This window comes from Procambarus clarkii, chromosome 33 (genome assembly GCF_040958095.1).
Source record: "Procambarus clarkii isolate CNS0578487 chromosome 33, FALCON_Pclarkii_2.0, whole genome shotgun sequence".
NCBI lineage: Eukaryota > Metazoa > Arthropoda > Malacostraca > Decapoda > Cambaridae > Procambarus > Procambarus clarkii.
The window spans coordinates 26,896,676-26,915,432 of NC_091182.1; the positions used below are offsets into that span (position 1 = coordinate 26,896,676).

General features: G+C 42.0%; 1 protein-coding gene across 1 annotated transcript; it reads right to left on the reverse strand.

Moving 5' to 3' along the window:
* Positions 1–1,808: 1,808 nt before the first annotated feature.
* On the reverse strand, positions 1,809–18,670 carry LOC123765259 (uncharacterized). The gene is made up of 5 exons (XM_045753772.2): positions 18,516–18,670; positions 14,566–14,683; positions 13,125–13,227; positions 8,782–8,898; positions 1,809–3,832 (listed from the first exon to the last, which is right to left on the reverse strand). The coding sequence occupies exons 1-5, from the start codon at positions 18,517–18,519 to the stop codon at positions 3,656–3,658; spliced, it is 519 nt and encodes a 172-aa protein (XP_045609728.1). The 5' UTR covers positions 18,520–18,670; the 3' UTR covers positions 1,809–3,655.
* Between the last annotated feature and the right edge of the window lie 87 nt (positions 18,671–18,757).

An 18,757-nucleotide genomic window follows, 5' to 3' on the forward strand; every position in this document is an offset into this window, starting at 1 on the left:
AAGGTTCTTACAAAAGTTGGAGAAACAGGCAGGAGTAAAAGGTAAGGTGCTCCAGTGGATAAGGAAGTATCTAGGCAACAGGAAACAGCGAGTAACTGTGAGGGTGGAGATATCAAAGTGGCGAGATGTCACCAGCAGAGTCCTACAGGGCTCTGTACTTTGACCCATCCTGTTTCTGATATATGTAAATGATCTTCCAGAGGGTATAGAATCATTCCTCTCAATGTTTGCTGATGATGCAAAAATTATGACAAGAATCAAGACAGATGAAGATATGCAGAGTCTACAGGACCCCCTGGACAAACTGGAGGAATGTCCCTAGAAAATGGCTTGTGACAGACCTAGGCGCCGTCTATGATCCAGGTTCCGAGTTAAACAGATGACCCTCCTATTAATATCAGTTTCCCATCTTCTAGTCTGCTGTTCTGGGAGGTGATGAGGTGCTAGTGACTGGCAACAGATGGGAGTGAAGCAGAGTGAAGAAATAATTTGGTTGACCTTGAGACTTGCTACCCAGAGGGCTAGTGGAGTGCTGCGGACTTCCCTGTTGGAGTGTGCTAACCAGAGGGGTTAGTAGTGTGTTGGAAGACTTCACTGTTTGAGTGTGCTAGCCAGACAGTTAGCAGAGTGCCTGAAGACTTCACGATTTGAGTGTACTAGCGAGTAGGCTAGTGGGATGCTTGAAAACGTTACCATAACTGCAGCTAGCGTGAAGGCTAGTGTTTCACTGGACAACCTCTTTAGAAGCTTGTAAATAGTAGTAGTTATAGATAATAATAAGTGACAGTTTTAAGTGCAATTTTATTTCTTACCTTAAACATTACACTACATTTCCACCAAGGATAAGGATCTCTGACCTTGAGAAGGATCAAAGAGTTTAAAAGAACTCGGTTACAGAAGGGTTCCTAACATAGCTACTAAAGTTTAACTCAGGAAAGTGTCAAGTAATGAAATTAGGCAAAGGGGAACAGGAGACTGAACACAAGGTACCATCTGGGAGGTGAAATCCTGCAAGAGTCAGAGAGAAATCTGGAAGTTGATACCACACCGAACCTGTCCCCAAAAGCCCACATCAAAAGATCATCAGCAGCAGCATATGCTAGATTGGCCAACATAAGAACTGCCTTTAGAAACTTGTGTAAAGAATCATTCAGGATCTTTTATACCACTTATGTCAGACCAATCCTGGAGTATGTAACTCTAGCCTGGAGTCCATATCGAGTTTAACACAAGACATTAAAGACGATTCAGAGGGATGCCACCAGACTAGTCCCAGAACTGAGACGTATGAGGAAAGGCTAAGGGAGCTAAACCTTGTGTCCTTGGAAGACATGATAACCACCTACAAAATTCTCAGGGGAATTGACAGGGTGGACAAAGACAAACTATTAAGTATGGGTAGAATCCGAACAAGAGGATACAGGTGGAAACTTAATACCCAAATGAGCCACAGAGCCAAAGAATTTGTTCAGTGTTAGAGTAGTTAAGTGGAATGCATTAGGCAGTGATGTGATGGAGGCAGACTCCATATACAGTTTCAAATGCAGATTTGATCTGAAGCCAATAGGCTTCAAAATCTGCGCACAAGTTGATTGACAGTCGAGAGCCGAGACGCAAAGCTCAACCCCCTGTTAGCCCTGAATACTTACACACACACACACACACACACACACACACACACACACACACACACACACACACAAAGATGGCCGCCACAATGGGAGAGGTAAGCACACCAGCAGATGAATGTTTCGAAGGATTCTCAGCACAAGATATGAGGAAAGGAGGTTTTCTTGGGAGGTTAGAGATTATTGAGGACAGGCTAAAGGAGTATGAAGAAAAGGTTCTTAAATTAGAACAAGATAAGGCAGCTATCAGGGATGAGGTTTGCAATCACCTCGCTCTACAATTCACCTAACCACCTCAATCGTAGGGATCGGCAAAGGATAGGGTAAGGCAAGTGTTGCTTGACTCTGGCTTCTAGTTGTCTCCCAGGTCTGCCATCTGCTAAACATCATCATTCTCAACAACAAAACACCACCCTGAATCGACTAGACATAGTGAAAGTTACGACAATAATCACACGCCTGACGATCATTGGAGGCTTTGTATGCTTGAGGCTATGTTCATTTGGGAGCCGACACCAGTAATCAACATCCAGATGAATTCAACTTCAAGCATACAGCTGTTCGATGATTCTCCATTGAACCAGAGGGAAGATGGCAGACCTAGCAGACAACTAGAAGCCGGAGTCAGGCAACAATCACCTCACTCTATCCTTTGGCGCTCCCTATGACTGAGGTAAGGTGAATCACAGAATGAAGTGTACACACACTTATAAATGTATAGATTTCTCCTTGTAAGCTAGTATATCTGTCTGTTGAACATTGTATATTCTTGAAAGTGTCACATTGCTGATGGGACGTCTATCAATGAAATGGATAGATTAAGTGATCGTGTTTCTTCACCCTCCAGATGGTAGAAGGTATTTGTGTAGAATGGAAAATATCCATAAAAAAATTAATAATAGTCACAATGCTGTTATGTTTAATGACGTGTATTAGAGAAAACCTGCTCCCAAAATATACAAATGTATATACATACATAGCCATTCCGGAACTAAAAAACAAGAGTTACGAGGAGAGACTGGAGGCATTAAACATGCCAAAACTAGAAGACAGAAGAGATATGATCACCACTTACAAAATACTAATAAGAATCGACCAAATTAACAAAGAGGAATTCTGAAACCAGCAACTTCATGAACAAGAGGACACAGATTTAAGCTAAGGAAACAAAGATGCCAAAAAGTATTAGAAAGTTTTCTTTTGTACCCAGCATGGCAGATGGTTGGAACAAGCTAAGTGAGAGGGCGGTGGAGGCCAAAATCGTCAGTAGTTTCAAAGCGTTATACAACACAGTACCGGGAAGACGGGACACCATGAGCATCTCTCTCACCCTGTAAACACACTCTTAGGAAATTCACACAAATACATGCACATATACACATTCTGTACTAGTATGCATAATGTACATATTATACTGAACAGATATTCAAAACTGTGCAAATTAAAAAATAGTAATATTTTCTAATGCATTAAAATATACATTTGTAAGTTTTTATAGAAATGAATGATTATATTAATGAGTATTAGAAAAATATGCAGCATTACGCATTTTCATGTAAGTATTATTTAATGTAATTCAATTACATCAGAAAGAACACGCCATTTAAGTTTTAAATTTAAACAAATCTTTGAAAACCCAACTCCTTCAAACAGTTTTACCAAAAATCCTCTCTGATCTCTAAACACACATGCTGTGTTTATTACAGATGTAAACACAAGAGTTAACATGGCACAGTTCTGACCTAATTATTAAAATAAACTATTGGGGTCCTACTTTTTTATATTAAAAATCCTGCAGCTGAAGTGGAACATATAATTATTCTCTCTGTGCATCATCAGGCAATTAAAACTAATATTCCACTTCACTTTCATAAATGGAGAAAAATATAAAAATATAAAATGTTAAACAGTACAATTTTGTAATAAATTTTGTAATAAAATATAATGATTTACATCTCTATTTTATGTCATATCACCCTAGCAGCCAACTTCAATTGTAACCTAACAAATACTAGATGAGCATGCCTTTAGGTATACAAGTTACAATGTGCAATGGAATACATTGTGCAGACAGCATTTGTAGAATTTTCCTTAAAGTAATTATCGTTCTCATCCAGATTTGATCCAATCACTAAATTACGTAGATTGCAGTAGTTCACTCCAAAGTCAATGACAGCAAAGTAAGCAGCTGACTCACTGAAAGCCTGAAGAGAATATATGGAATTCACTATAAATAGAAAATGTAATTACCAGTAATAAATTTATTAACCAGAAAGTTATTCCCCAGGCAAATCTCACAAAATAAATACAATTTGAGATATTACTATAAATACAAATTCTAACCATCCTATCTTGAGGTTATCTTGAGAAGATTTCGGGGCATAGCGTCCCTGCGGCCCGGTCCTCGACCAGGTCTTCTTTTTGTTACACACACCCATATGGGAAGCAGCCCATAGCAGCTGTCTAACTACCAGGTACCTATTTACTGCTAGGTAACAAGGACATCAGGGTGAAAGAAACATTTTGCCCATTTGTCTACACCTCCACTGGGGATCGAACCCGGAACCTCAGAACTACGAATCCGAAGCGCTGTCCACCCAGCTGTCAGGCGCCAGCTACTGCGGCGCCAATTGCAGTCTCCGTGGTGTAGTGGTAAGACACTCACCTGGCGTTCCGCGAGCGCTATGTCATGGGTTCGTATCCTGGCCGGGGAGGATTTACTGGGCGCAATTCCTTAACTGATAACTGAGATGACTGACTGAGATGTCAGTCTCCGTGGTGTAGTGGTAAGACACTCGCCTGGCGTTCCGCGAGCGCTATGTCATGGGTTCGTATCCTGGCCGGGGAGGATTTACTGGGCGCAATTCTTTAACTGTAGCCTCTGTTTAACGCAACAGTAAAATGTGTACTTGGATGAAAAAACGATTCTTCGCGGCAGGGGATCGTATTCCAGGGACCTGCCCGAAACGCTACGCGTACTAGTGGCTGTACAAGAATGTAACAACTCTTGTATATATCTCAAAAAAAAAAAAAAAAAAATGTTACAAATATGAAATACTGTACAGTATTCTTAAAAATTTGGTTCTCTCTATCTCTCTCTCTCTCTATTATGTTTAATGCCACCAGCGCAGACCTAACCTGACACAGGAGCCTGCACAACACACCAAGGCAACCGAAGTATGGGGAGTGGTTAGGAGGGGCCTACATGCAAACAATCTGACCAAAACCAAGGGGCAGACCCCATACCAGGTAGGAAAACAAAAACAAAATAAGAACCCCACAAGAGGACAATGTACCCAGGCTAAACAGAGCTGGCCGCTATGAGAGCTGAAAACTAGCTGCACAGTACCCAGTGCCCCCAACCAGTGGCAAAACTACTCCCTACCCAGAGGCAAACAGTAGTGCATGAAACACCGCAGCTGACTTTAAGGGCGGTCAATCACCGAGCAGCAAAAGACATTGTGGAGGTAGACCCCAAGGTGACTTGTGGAAGGTGGCCTCAAACCCCAAGGCAGTACTTACCTAGTGTTATGATCTCAGCCTACAGGAGAAACGAGTCTCCCTCCTTGAGAGTTATTCAGCAAGCCTGACCTAACTAAAAGGTCTAGCAAATATTGAGGTAATAACCCATATGTAAAATAGTTGCCTGGATATGTATAACAATTTAAGATTATGGGCAATGAAGAAGAAAACAGATAAATGACTGGCTAGGAGATGTGGACATTTTGCTGGAGGTGTGAGGCTCGCTTCTGGAGGGGCTTTGACCTCACTTGAGTGCCAGACATCGCAGGGGAAAGCCGCGCTCCGTTCGAGCTCCCGCCAGAAGGGAACCCCTAGTGATATATCTCGAAGAGAAGAGAAGTGTGCAGACGTGCCAGCTGTGGAACCGAGCTGGGAACGTTGTGGTCTCAAGTCCTGGTCGACGAGCAGAGTTTAATAAGCTGCTCAGAGGCATTTTCGTGGGCTGTGTGGAGCGCCCTGACCAGACGCCGTCAGAGGGAGAGCGCCCTCGACCAGACGATCTGTGGTAAGCACGATATACGCCAGTTCATAGTGATTGCTTGTAGTTGGTCGTGTGCCCAGCGACAGTAGCGATGTTTATTTATAAGTTAGACATGTTTTAATAAGGCAGAAAGCCTGAAATAAGAGAGTGAAGAGGGAGGAACACGGAGCGACGTCCGTCCCCTCTGAGCGCTGGCAGGCGACTGATGGAGCCCAGCTCCTGACCGAGGAAGACCCTCCCAGCGAGTGAGGACCGCCTCCAGGCAAGGTGGAGTATGGACCCGCCCAAAACGGGGGAGTCCACTCTCACTGTATGTAGAGGACAGATAGAGGTTGGAGACAAACATATTGTGTGATTATTTTTGTTTATGTGTTAAAGGGGAAACAATTTTATTGGAGTGTCGATGGGTTGCAGGTTTGTCTTTGGGGAAGAAGTTGCTGAGAACTTCGAAGCCAGCACAGATGAAGTAGTTGATGAGACTCCAAGGTAGTGAAGCAGAGGACCTCGAGCTGTGAGGAGAAGCAGTGAAGAGGAGTGTCACGTGCTTCTGTAGAGGTGGAGAAGCACCATAGTTGCTCGAGGAAACTTCATGGTGTAGCAGCCAAGAGAGCTGTGGAGGAACCTAGCAGAAGGGTGAAGCACCGTAGTTGCTCAAGGAAACTTCATGATAGCAGCCTGGAGGAGCTGCAGAGGATCCTGGTAGTGAAGCCCGGAAGAACCTAAGGATATTGGGGTAGTGAACTTCCAGATGTGGAAGGGAAGTTCTGGTGGATTACTTGTAGGGAGTTGATAGTGTTTGGTTGTCATTAGCGTGCAATACGCAGTGAGAGGTGAGTGATTGTTTGCATTCTTATGTCAAGGAGTGTTTTATACTGAAGTTTAGAGTTAGAGTCGTAGGCTGGATTACCTACAGATGTATGCGTTCTAGGACTGATAGAGTGATCGATTGATCATTGTTGTGTATCAATGAACATTTATACTGATATATGTTATTGCATTCAAATGCTGATTTTCTTTGTACACATTTATAGATACATATATATATTCTCTTGCTGATGGTGCAACAGTGTATGTAGACTTGATCAACTTAAGGAGGTTGATAGTATCAGGTGGTGAACCAGGAGATAGGATACCACTTGGTAAACTGATAATAGAGTTCTGATGGTGTTGGAGTGCAACCTGATTGTAATATTATAGAGTATAGGATTCATTATTATTATATATGTGTATGTATCGTGTATGTGCTCTGTCTAGTAAATGTATCCCAATTTGCTGGTGTTTGCCCTTGTCCTAGTGAGACTTCCCAGGAGGTAGTAAAGAAGGAGAGAGAGAGAGAAAGAACCAAGAACCACTGCTGTGGACAGGGTAGGAGGTAATACTAGTAAGTCATAGGGGATTGAGGAGATCATATCTCATAAGGAGAGAGTGGGGAGTCACAGCGGCTCGAGTGGGTGTGTGCACGTGACAACGAGGCTAAGTGTTGGAGCCGCATCCCCTAAACGTGTGACGTTGAGCCCCTCTCCAAGAGCCAGAAGCGCCAAGGATGATCTCCTAGTATAAGCACTCTACCGAGTTGTGTGGGTTGGGTTGTCCATAGAGAAGGATCAACGACGACAACACAACCAACCCACAAGACTATTATAATACTAGGGAAGGAGACCCTAGGTGCATGCAGCCCGAGTACTTGTGAATTAACTCCTGGCTCACACACCACTAGTGAGACAGAACCACACTACAAGGCACAGAACTGGAAACTCAGGAGTCAGTGGTGCACAACCTTGCCAGTTCACATCGGCCAACTGAAGGGTGGATAGCCAGCGTGGGGTCTAGGGCTCCCCTTTCCCCTTCCCAGCGAGGGGGAGTTGCGCAGACAGCGGCGTGATAACATGGTGACATGCTCGTTTGCTCATTTTCATTTGGGGATTTCTGTCCACTAGTTCAGCTTTCAGTAGCAATATTTTAACCAAAGTAGGGGTTTGTTTTGGGGCACTTATCTTTCTGGGTGCTTGACCCAGTCGATGCCAGATATAGAATGCTTCCAACACATGGGTGTTTCTATAGGCCATTGCTCCTCGTGCCTCTCTGAGAGGGCCAGGTTCTGGCTCGTGGTCCCTGGTAGGCCTAGAAGTCCATGCGCATTTACTGATGCCAGGGTCTAATACATTCATATCAGCCCGGTTAGCTCTGGGAAGCCATAGGGGCTCTCCCCAGAAACCAGCATTGAATGCAACAAATTGCCAATGTTTGGGTGATCCCTCGTGGCACCGTGAAACTATTACACTGATATAGTTCCATACTACTAGGTACCATCAGTCACGAAGTTCTTATTGGCCTACCAGGGACCACGAGCCACAACCTGGCCCCCCCTCAGCAAGGCACAGGAAGTGGTGGTATTATGAAAACCCTTTATGTAAAGTTATTTATGTCTACCACCACCAAGGGAAGGCACCCAGAAACTCGGTGAAACAAAACAGACTACTGCTTGGTTAGAAATCTGACCAACTCAAAACCGCCAAAAGAACTCCCCAACAATGTAAACAAATGATCGAAAATTCATGAAACTAGCGCGAGTTAGTTCATCCCCCTTCATTTGAGGGGAGGAGGGAGGCAGACAGGTTAATATTAATAAAATATTGATATTTAATTAATATTTGAACTTCAACTTAATTCATTTGCAGAGAGACCAAAATTAATGACACATGGGGGCACAATAATATTCACTTTTGGCTGTTCTGTAAATTTTTAAATATCCACTTAGTATTTTATAATATAATTTGTAAAATATTATGTTGTATTAAAGTTCTATAAATGTTTTTAAGCACTGTACAATAGTTTACACTTTGATTAGGTGGATAATGGATGATGATGATGAAGCTACCTCCCAATGACCGGCGTTGGCAGCAGCTTTGATGAACAATCCTCACTTACTTGAACACTTGTGTTTTACTGAACTATATGTACCAAATACAATTGGTGTGGACTAACCAGGAATTTGTTAGAGTGGGATTCATTAGAGTGAGGATGCACTGTACTGTAACTGCTGAGTAAATGAAGGTTTTATATAGTGAATATAAATCCAACTACTTACAGTTACTGTAGTCAGATTTATTTACAAAAAAGAAAATATTAAAATCATAAGCAATATCTTACCTGAACATGACAGTTGCCATCATCCCCATTAGTAAGCGTAAAATTAAATCTATCAACAAAAGCTATCCACGGTGTTACATGAATGCCTCGTATGGTATTATCCTCTTCACCAAGGTACTGTTGGGTAAAAAGTAAAATGCTTGTATTAACAAATTACTGGTGATGATCTGAACTACATAAATTCTATAATACATTACATTACACTATACCAGTATATACTTCTTGGCAGCTACAGTATTGTATTATCAAAATAAAAATATAACTTTCCTTAACTATTATACTAAAGGAATAAATCAATGGATATAGTCTATACAGACGTAAAAGACATTGATAACTATTTACTTATTTACTGCACAAATCTACTGGCATTTAGTCTATTATTTACTATCACACATACTAGCTATTTAAACAAAACCCAGCATATAGTTCAATCGAACATTGTACAATCAGCCCGTCCTCCTAAGGTTTCCCAACGTCATGAAAACAGTAAAGTTAAAGTGTCCTCTCCTAATCTATCGGAGGATCCAAAACAGAAAGCCCTCCTCCTGGGTGCTTCCCTGGGAGATTTGGCAAAGATGATAACCTCTAAATGTAAAGTGATCATAGGCCATCGCTCCCTTCGCCTTTCTGAGGGGGCCAGGTTCTGGCTCGTGGTCTCTGGTAGGCAAAAATAACTCTGGAACTGATAAGATTTGGTAGTATGGCACTTAATCAGTGATGATAGCTTCAGGGAGCTGACGGGGCCTACCTTGAGGTGATTACCTTGAGGTGATTCTGGGGCTCAGCGACCCCGCGGCCCGATCGTTGACCAGGCTTCCTCGTTGCTGAACTGGTCAACCAGGCTGTTGGACGCGGCGGCTCGCAGCCTGACGTATGAGTCACAGCCTGGTTGATCAGGTATCCTTTGGAGATGTTTGTTAAGTTCTCTCTTGAACACTGTGAGGGAGTTGGCCAGTTATGCCCCTTATGTGTAGCGGAAGTGTGTTGAACAGTCTCGGGCCTCTATTGTTGATAGAGTTATCTCTCAGAGTACCTGTTGCACCTCTGCTGTTCAATGGGGGGTATTCTGCACATCCTGCCATGCCTTCTGGTCTCATGTGCTGTTATTTCTGTCTGTAGGTTTGGGACCAGCCTCTCTACTATTTTCCATGTGTAAATTATGTATCTCTCCCACCTGCACTCAAGAGAATACAGGTTTAGGCTCTTTAGTCGGTCCCAGTAGTTTAGATGTTTTACTGAGTGGATTCTGGGCCCCCCACAGGAAAAAAATCTTACAGTAATATACCATTTTTCATTGATCTTAGGAAAATTAAAATATTTCTGCTATTCCTACTCTGGTTATAGCAGCATGAAACAGACAATCCCACTACAGCTTGAAAGACTTTCTCAATCCACACCCCTTTCTCATATTAAATCGGTAACAATTAGATTTCTTTAACATTTCACACCAGTAGGCTCTTCCCACCAAAAGACCACCCACACACCAAAGGTAATCAGTGAGAAGACAGACAAAATGAGGAAGAGGCAGACATACAGCCAGATACAGAGACAGATATAGGCCTGCAGAGACACCAGGGGCCAGATTCACGGAGCAGTTATGCAAGTACTTGCGAACGTGTACATCTTTCCTCAATCTTTGACGGCTTTGGTTACATTTATTAAACAGTTTACAAGCATGAAAACTTCCCAAGCAACTGTTGTTATTGTTATAAATAGCCTCCTGGTACTTCAGAGCTCATTAACTGTTTAATAATTGTAAACCAAACTGCAAACCCCCCTCCCCCCACCCCTCACTCTCTCGGGGGGGGGGGGGGAAGTTATGGGATGAAGGGGAAGGGAGGACCGGAAGGAAAAGGGGAAAGGGAGGACATGTATGTCAGGAGGAGGGGATGGGTAGCAGGGTGGAAATGGGGTGTGGGGGGAGGGAGATTTGGCTTAGCATTTGAGTGGGGGCAGGGAGGGTTTGGGGGAGGAGGGTTTTCTATGCAAAGGAGGGTGGTGTGGTTGCCCTCCCCTCTGGTGCTACTGGGTATCTGGATGTGGGTTTCCCCCTCACCTCTGGGGATGATGTGTTGGGAGCTGTGAGTTCCTGGTTTTCCCCTCTCGCCCTGCGCTTCTTCCTTGCTTCTGCCGCCATGGCTTTCTCCTCCCTTGTCATGTCCCTCTGGAGGAATACTGTTTTTAATTCTCCCACCTGTTGCAGGTGGCTTTTCCTTGCTAGAATCATCTCCTTTGTGTTCTCGTTTGCAAACACTAACTTTAACACATGGTCTCGGTCTTTGTTGTACCAGCCTAGCCTGAAAAACCTCCTCAATTCTATGCTCGGCCCTTTCCATCCCTAGTGCCTTTAGTATTTCATTTACTGCTGTGTTGTCCTTATCATTCCACTCTGTCCTGTTGGAGCCTTCCTGAACTTTATTACCCACAGCTACCACTGATCTTCTTCTTTCCAGCAGTTGGCTAGTGGAGCGTGCCGCTTCCTGCAAGTTGGCTGCTATCATGGCCACCTCCATCATCGTGGACATTACTTCAGTTATTTTTTTATAATTTCTGCAAATGTTGCTTTTATAGTGGCATTCTCTTCCAGTATACTATTTCCACCTTCCCTTGGATGATTTTCTAAGTCTCAGTATGAACACTGTTCTCCTTGAGGGTTCTAATCTCCTCTTTTGCTGCTGATAGCTCTCTTTTCAGGTTGCTTATTTCATTCTTCATTTCCTGCATCATTCCCTGCATCTCACTCTTGATATCCTCCAAAGCTGGGCAAACATTTCCATCATTTCGTCACCTTGACTTTTCCCTGTTTCCTCTACCTCCTCTTCCATGTGTGTGTGTGCGCGTGCATTAAAAAAAATATATATATATTATTGACAGTTGAGAGGCGGGCCAAAAGAGCCAGAGCTCAACCCCCGCAAGCACAACTAGGCAAATACATCAGGTCAAGAGCTGGGGGGGGGGGATTAGGGGAGTGCTAACGAGTGAGTGCTAGTTGCATGGAGTGTTGCTTGTTTGGTTTCTTTCTCGTAGAGTTCTTTTGATCTTTTAGGACGTAGATAGCACAGGTTAACCAGACAGTGGTCTGCTTAGATTCGCCTACCTTTCTGGGTCCTTCCCAGGTCCATGGTAATTATGACTTGCTTTAAATGTAAAGTGCTCATAGGCCATTGCTCCCTGCACCTCTTTGAGGCCAGGTTGTGGATCATGGTCCCTGATAGGTAAAAGGACTCCTGTGACCCTAAACTAATATAGCACATATTAGTTCAGATAGCTTCAGGGAGCTGACAAGGTTCCCCACAGGATGTACCACCTCTGATTTCTGTCTCCTTAACCCTTAAACTGTGCAACAAATCAACAGTTGAGGCAAGTAATTCACAGAATTGCTCTCTCTTGTCATGCAATTTTGTTGTGGCCACTATGTTGTTTGGACACCATACCAGCTTAGTTGTACCAGTTCTGGTGAATAAAATACGTAGATAATTATATATAATGTGTGTGTATATAGTGTCAAAACACCACAAACAGTATGGTTGGAGGAGGAATGTTAGTGTGTCTGGAACTGAACGAGTGAGGGAGGTAGGGAAGTGTCAGCTGACTGTGTCGACCTCTGTTATTGTCTGAACTTACCTTACCACCTTAATTGTACAGTTATGGTGAACAAACGTGTAGATACAGTACTTATATATAACATGTGCGTGTATATAGTGTAAAAACAGCACAAACAGTATAGTAGGAGGAGGAATGTTGGTGAGTGAGGGAAGAAGGGAGCATCAGCTGTGTAGTGACCTCAATTACTGTCTTGACTCACCATTCCAGCTTAGTTAAGCTGGAATGTTAAGTTGGTTTACACATTTTATTATATAAATATATCATACTACACACTTTTGAATAATATTACTGCAAAACAGAAAAAAAATCACTCAGACAATGAAATAATTAGGTAATATCATCTTTGTGGCAACTCCCGCCTGTCAGCTCAGACGGAGCAGACCACCTCCGATGCATGCTCTGTCAACACCTCTTTTTTTTCTAGACTTCCCTGCCCTATTGCGACCAAAATATGTCACCTACGATTTTTTTTCATTTTTACCATGATCATAGAGCACAAATGAACACTTTTATAAGATGAAAAACAAATTATTTCTTGCATCTGGGCGTGTTGTAGGCTATAATTGCAAGAGTAGCCCAGGGGTTAATGCACCTCAATGCCCATTGTTTTCACTCATTTCTGGAAATAGGAGCTTAAGTATCCCTAAGATTCAAAATATTACAGTAATTAAAAATATACTGACATCCCAAAATAAATTTTTCCAACATAAAAGCATGCAAATATGTGAATACTTTACCTCATATTTGCACTGTTGCTTGAGTGTACAGTTATTATGACTCCAGGTTTTTATTTGACTAATAAGCGTTGATTTTACAGTAGAACAGGACTTGCCAAATACCCTGAGAAAAAATCCAAAAGCTATATAATTTTGTAAATATCTTGTACATTACAAATATAGTAGCATATGGTTAGAATTAAGATAAATGCTATACTGTATACATACTAAAATATACAATAAATTATTATAATTTATAATCTATAACAAAATTCTTATGAAGATTAAAATGTTATATAATGATTACCTATATTCATCAGCTAATTATATATAATTATTGTATTAGTGTATATGATTATCTGTAATCATCTAAAAATTTAAAACCACTTAAAATAATTTTTATAAACAATTATCTGTAATTGCACAGTAATATAATTATGTAATACCTAATTATGTAATGTGTTTAATTTGTATATAATTATTGTCCATTATAGTGCAGAGGTTGCACCAAAACAGCAGTGATAGCAGGCCGCAAAAAAAAAAAAAAAAAAAAAAAAAAAAAAAACTTTCATTACGGGCAAATGAGTGGGAGGTCAGGGTCCAAGGAAAGACCCCCATTCATACAATCAAAACTGATTGTACGTACAGAGGTCAAACAGCATGATGGCATTAGTATATTACTGTATATATTATATACTGTATATTATATACAGTGTATACTGTATAGTATATACTGAATGAGTATATACTGTAATATAGACTATAAACAATATAGAAAATCAAACTTGTTAATTTGGTTACCCTTGCCAATAAACACACAAGTCCTAACTGGTCACCATCTATAGGCATCCATAGCCTATGTCACTAACTCATTTTGATTTAATTATTTTGTGTGAATTGCGTTGGAATTGAGCTGTGTTGTTTACCAGACTATTCATTTCGTGAGAATAGTTTATTTTTATATTTTTTCATATTTTCATTTCATTTTTTAACTGTTTTTCTTATATTTCAGTGATGGGAACATCACATCACTTGATATTCCCAATTTTCTGATGTGAACATCAGACCATTTGGGAAGGCATCGGACAAGGGAGTGGGAAATGGTGGGGATGACAAGGGGACGGAAGTGAAAGATGGTGGGGGAGGACGAGGGAGCAAGGGGGGGGGGGGGTAATGGTGGGGAAGGACGAGGGGACGGGGAGTTTGGGATGGAGGGGATGAGGGGATGGGGGAATGGAGAATGGTGGGGAGGACGAAGGGACAGGGGAGTGGGGCATGGTGGGAAGGAAGAGGGAATGGTGGGGAGGACGAGGGTACGGATTAGGGGGGGGGGGAATAGTGGGGAGGACTGTGGGATAGGGAAGGTTGTTGTGGCTCAGCAAAGCACATGCGTTGATGACCCACAGCAACGCGTGGCCGGGTACTGCTAGTATAGTAATATACAAGAAAGCTATAACTTTACCAATCAACATGACATGATGCATGACTTGGGTATGGGGAGAATGCTGCAAAAAGACCCATGCTAGCACCAATGATGATGATTGTCACCAGCAGGAGGACACAGCAACATTTGCAACAACCTGGAAACAATAATAATAATAATGTATTAATACTGTAATGTTTGAATGAAAGTAAAGAAAAGACCCAATATAAGTGTGAGAATTGTGGAATTCCCATTGCCTTGAGTGTCAGGGTTGTGCATGACAGAGCAATGGAGTGGATTCGTCATCTTGTGCACTTGTGTGCACAGAACCTTAACTGCTTTCGCATACAGCTAGGACCATCATGTTTGCTATCAGCAAGTAGGGCATGCTGTGAGCAGTTCAACGATACTGTTGGAAATAATTTCCAACATACTGTAATACATTCAATAGAAATTTAACCCAAAATAATAAAGTAAAATCTATAAGGATTCATCAAGTTTATTTTGTAAAGGAACATGAAAAGTCATTTCAAGGGTCTTAGATGGACCAAACAATAGCAATATGGTGTGGCTACTGCCTGGCACTGTGATCTTGAATAGCATTGTATTCACTGACATCTGAACATTGTACACAGTCTATCATACTCAGGCTCTTCTGTAATACTATCATCGCTAAATAATAGCAATTACATATATATTTTGACATTTTTAAGCGATGCTGTGGTCATAAGCTGAACAGCAGTGCTGTTAGCTTGGGCTGCATGTGCCAGCCTTGGATGCTCGCTCAGTACTGAGGCCTTCACATCCGGGAATGGTTACCTTACCTTGAGGTTCCCTTGAGGTGCTTCCGGGGCTTAGCGTCCCCGCGGTGCAGTCGTCGACCAGGCCTCCTGGTTGCTGGACTGGTCAACCAGGCTGTTGGACGCGGCTGCTCTCAGCCTGACGTACAAATCACAGCCTAGTTGATCAGGTATCCTTTGGAGGTGCTTATCCAGTTCTCTCTTGAACACTGAGAGGGGTCGGCCAGTTATGCCCCTTATGTGAAGTGGAAGCGTGTTGAACAGTCTCGGGCCTCTGATGTTGATAGAGTTCTCTCTCAGAGTACCTGTTGCACCTTTGCTTTTCAATGAGGGGTATTTTGCACATCCTGCCATGCCTCCTGGTCTCATGGTATGTTATTTCAATGTGCAAGTTTGGGACCAGCCCCTCTAATATTTTCCACGTATAGATTATTATGTATCTCTCCCGCCTGCGCTCAAGAGAATACAAATTTGGGCTCTTAAGTCGGTCCCAGTAGTTTAGATGTTTTACCGAGTGGATTCTAGCAGTAAAGGATCTCTGCATGCTCTCCAGGTCAGCACTTTCTCCAGCTTTAAAAGGGGCTGCCATTGTGCAGCAGTACTACACTCTAGAGAGCACAAACATCTTGAAAAGTATCATCATCGGCATAGCATCTCTAGTGTGAAAGGTTCTTGTTATCCAACCTGTCATTTTTCTTGCAGTTGCAATGGCTACTTTATTGTGTTCTTTGAAGGTAGGATCTTCCGACATGAGTACTGTACACCCAAATCCTTTACATTGCCTTTTCTTCTTCTTCTTGATAGCAGGTGCAGTTTGCATGAAGGGTTTGTCCTCCCGATGACTGCACCAGTACAGATGTTGGTAGAGGCGTTTATGTTGAAGATGATAAGAGATTCAAAAGTGCTTGTTGCGTTGTGCTGTAGACAGAGGAGCGGCGACTAAAACAGAGGTGTATGTTAGAGGGAGACTTGCCGCACTGTAGGGCGGTATGTTGTGTTTATGGCGTCAGCTGAATTATTCACAGAAATACACTGGAGCCTGTCAGTAAGGTAAGACTGAAGGTATTGGAAGGAGTGACCTCTGACTCCATAATGATGTAATTTAAGAAGAAGGTTTTGGTGGCTGACAGTATCAAAAGCCTTACGTAGGTCAACAAATAATCCAACAGAGAACTCATTTTTATCAAGAGCTGCATGTATCAAGTAAATCATACTAATAGGTGCATCATTAGTGCTTTTTTGGGGGGGGTCTGAAACCATATTGGCAAGAGCTAAGTGTATTTTGTTTGGCTAGATAAGCATAAAGCTGCTTGTAGATTAGTTTTTCAAATATTTTTGACAAGTTCAGTAGAATTGATATACAGTAGGTCTGAAATTGTTGACATCAGTGAGATCACCACATTTATGAACTGGGGTTACTGTAACACCACTATAAAGTACCACTAATATTGTAACACCACTATAAAGTACCACTAATATTGTAACACTACTAAAGTTGTACACTAAATATTATTGTATCCTAGACTATACTTGATGGTGAGAAGTAAAGCAGAGGAAGGGAGGGAGAAATAAAGAAGAATAGTGGGGAGTTGGAAAGGATTAGAAAACGTGGACAGGGAGGGGAACTCGTCTGTGGGGTAACAGAAAATGAGGGGCGCACGGGAAAGGGGGAGGCCTCGGGCTACTCTTTACTCCCACTTACTCTCTCCTCCTGCTCCTTCCTAACCCTCCTCAGCATCCCCGTCTCCTCCTTCCTCCCCCCTTCCCATGCGCCCCTCATTTTCTGTTGTCCCACGACAGTTGGGGCAACAGAAAATTTTCTGTTATCCACGTTTTCTAATCCTTTCCACCTCCCCACTATTCTCCTTTATTTCTCCCTTCCTTCCTCTGCTTTACATCTCATCATCAAGTATAGTCTAAGATACAATAATATTTAGTGTACAACTTTAGTAGTGTTACAATATTAGTGGTACTTTATAGTGGTGTTACATTACTATCGCATTTTTTAGAACATCTGGAAAGGTTTGGAGTTCAAGTGACTTGTAGAGCAACGCAATAGCAGGAGCTAAAAATCTGGAAAATCAAGTTTTACATATTGATTATGTTTCCGTCTTAATTCTGACAAAAAATAATTTTTGTTTATCAAGCTATCAAGATGTTTTCAACAATATTCTTTGGGCATTCGTCTATTCCAACATGGTTGCACATTTTTGGAATATGATAAATGAGCTGACCCAACTGATACTTGGGTCACATTCCAATATGGTGCGAGACATTTATAGTTATTTATTTATATATACAAGAGTTCTTACATTCTTGTAAAGCCACTAGCACGCATAGCGTTTCAGGCAGGTCCTTAATCCTAATTTTTTGTCCGAATACGATCTGCTAAATCGTTTAACAACCAGGTACCCATTCAATGCTGGGTGAACAGAGGCTACAGTAAAGGACTGGCATCCAGTCAATCCATCCCCGGCCAGGATACGAACCATGGCCAGAACGCTTGCGAAGCGCCGGGCAAGTGTTTTACCACTGCACCATGAGGAATAGATGTGTTCCACTGCTAGCGAGAGGCCGCCACACTCTTATTTATTTATTTATATACAAGAAGGTACATTGGAGGTTAACAGAGAACATAGAATTTAAGTTGAATTTACATTCTTGTAAAGCCACTAGCACGCATAGCGTTTCGGGCAAGTCCTTAAACTAACAGATAATTTTTAGATAATTAACAGTAAAATTGGCAAAAAAATTTTACAGGTACTTTACAGCTTTACTTTACAGGTACAGATGATTTTAAGTAGAAAAATTACAGTAAATTGAAAAAAAAAAAAAATTACAGGTACAGTGGCAAGAAATTTTGACACAAAAGCAGATTAGAATAATACACAATAATAACAATACACAATAATGAACAAGGATTCTAGGTATATTAGGAAAACATTTCAGGGTTATACGTTGGTTCACTGAAGCACTCCTCATAAAATGACCTAAAAATATTTAAGAATTGCCCATATTACAAAAAAAAACCTGACTACGCAGCTCCTACATATACACAACTGAACTAACTCGTAAATACTTATAAGTGTACCCAAGGTTGTAAACCCCCGTTGGTCACAACCATCACTACCCTGCCATGTTAGTGGTGCTTCAGAACCCTCCTTGGTTGAAATATATAAATGCCCCTACCCATTTTAGAGGGCAGTATAGAAGGATTTGGACGGCGTGGTGTTAAGACAGCTGTTTGTGTTGGTAAATGGTGGAGGGAAGAGTGAGAGGACGTGCGGGCGTAAGTGACACATCCGCCCTCACCTCTCCTCACAGTTGCCACATACCAATTGCTCAAAGTAGCGTTGTTCTTCTTGTTGTTATAGATTCAGCTACTCGGAACAAGTTCCAAGTAGCACGGGCCATGGTGAGCCCGTAACTTA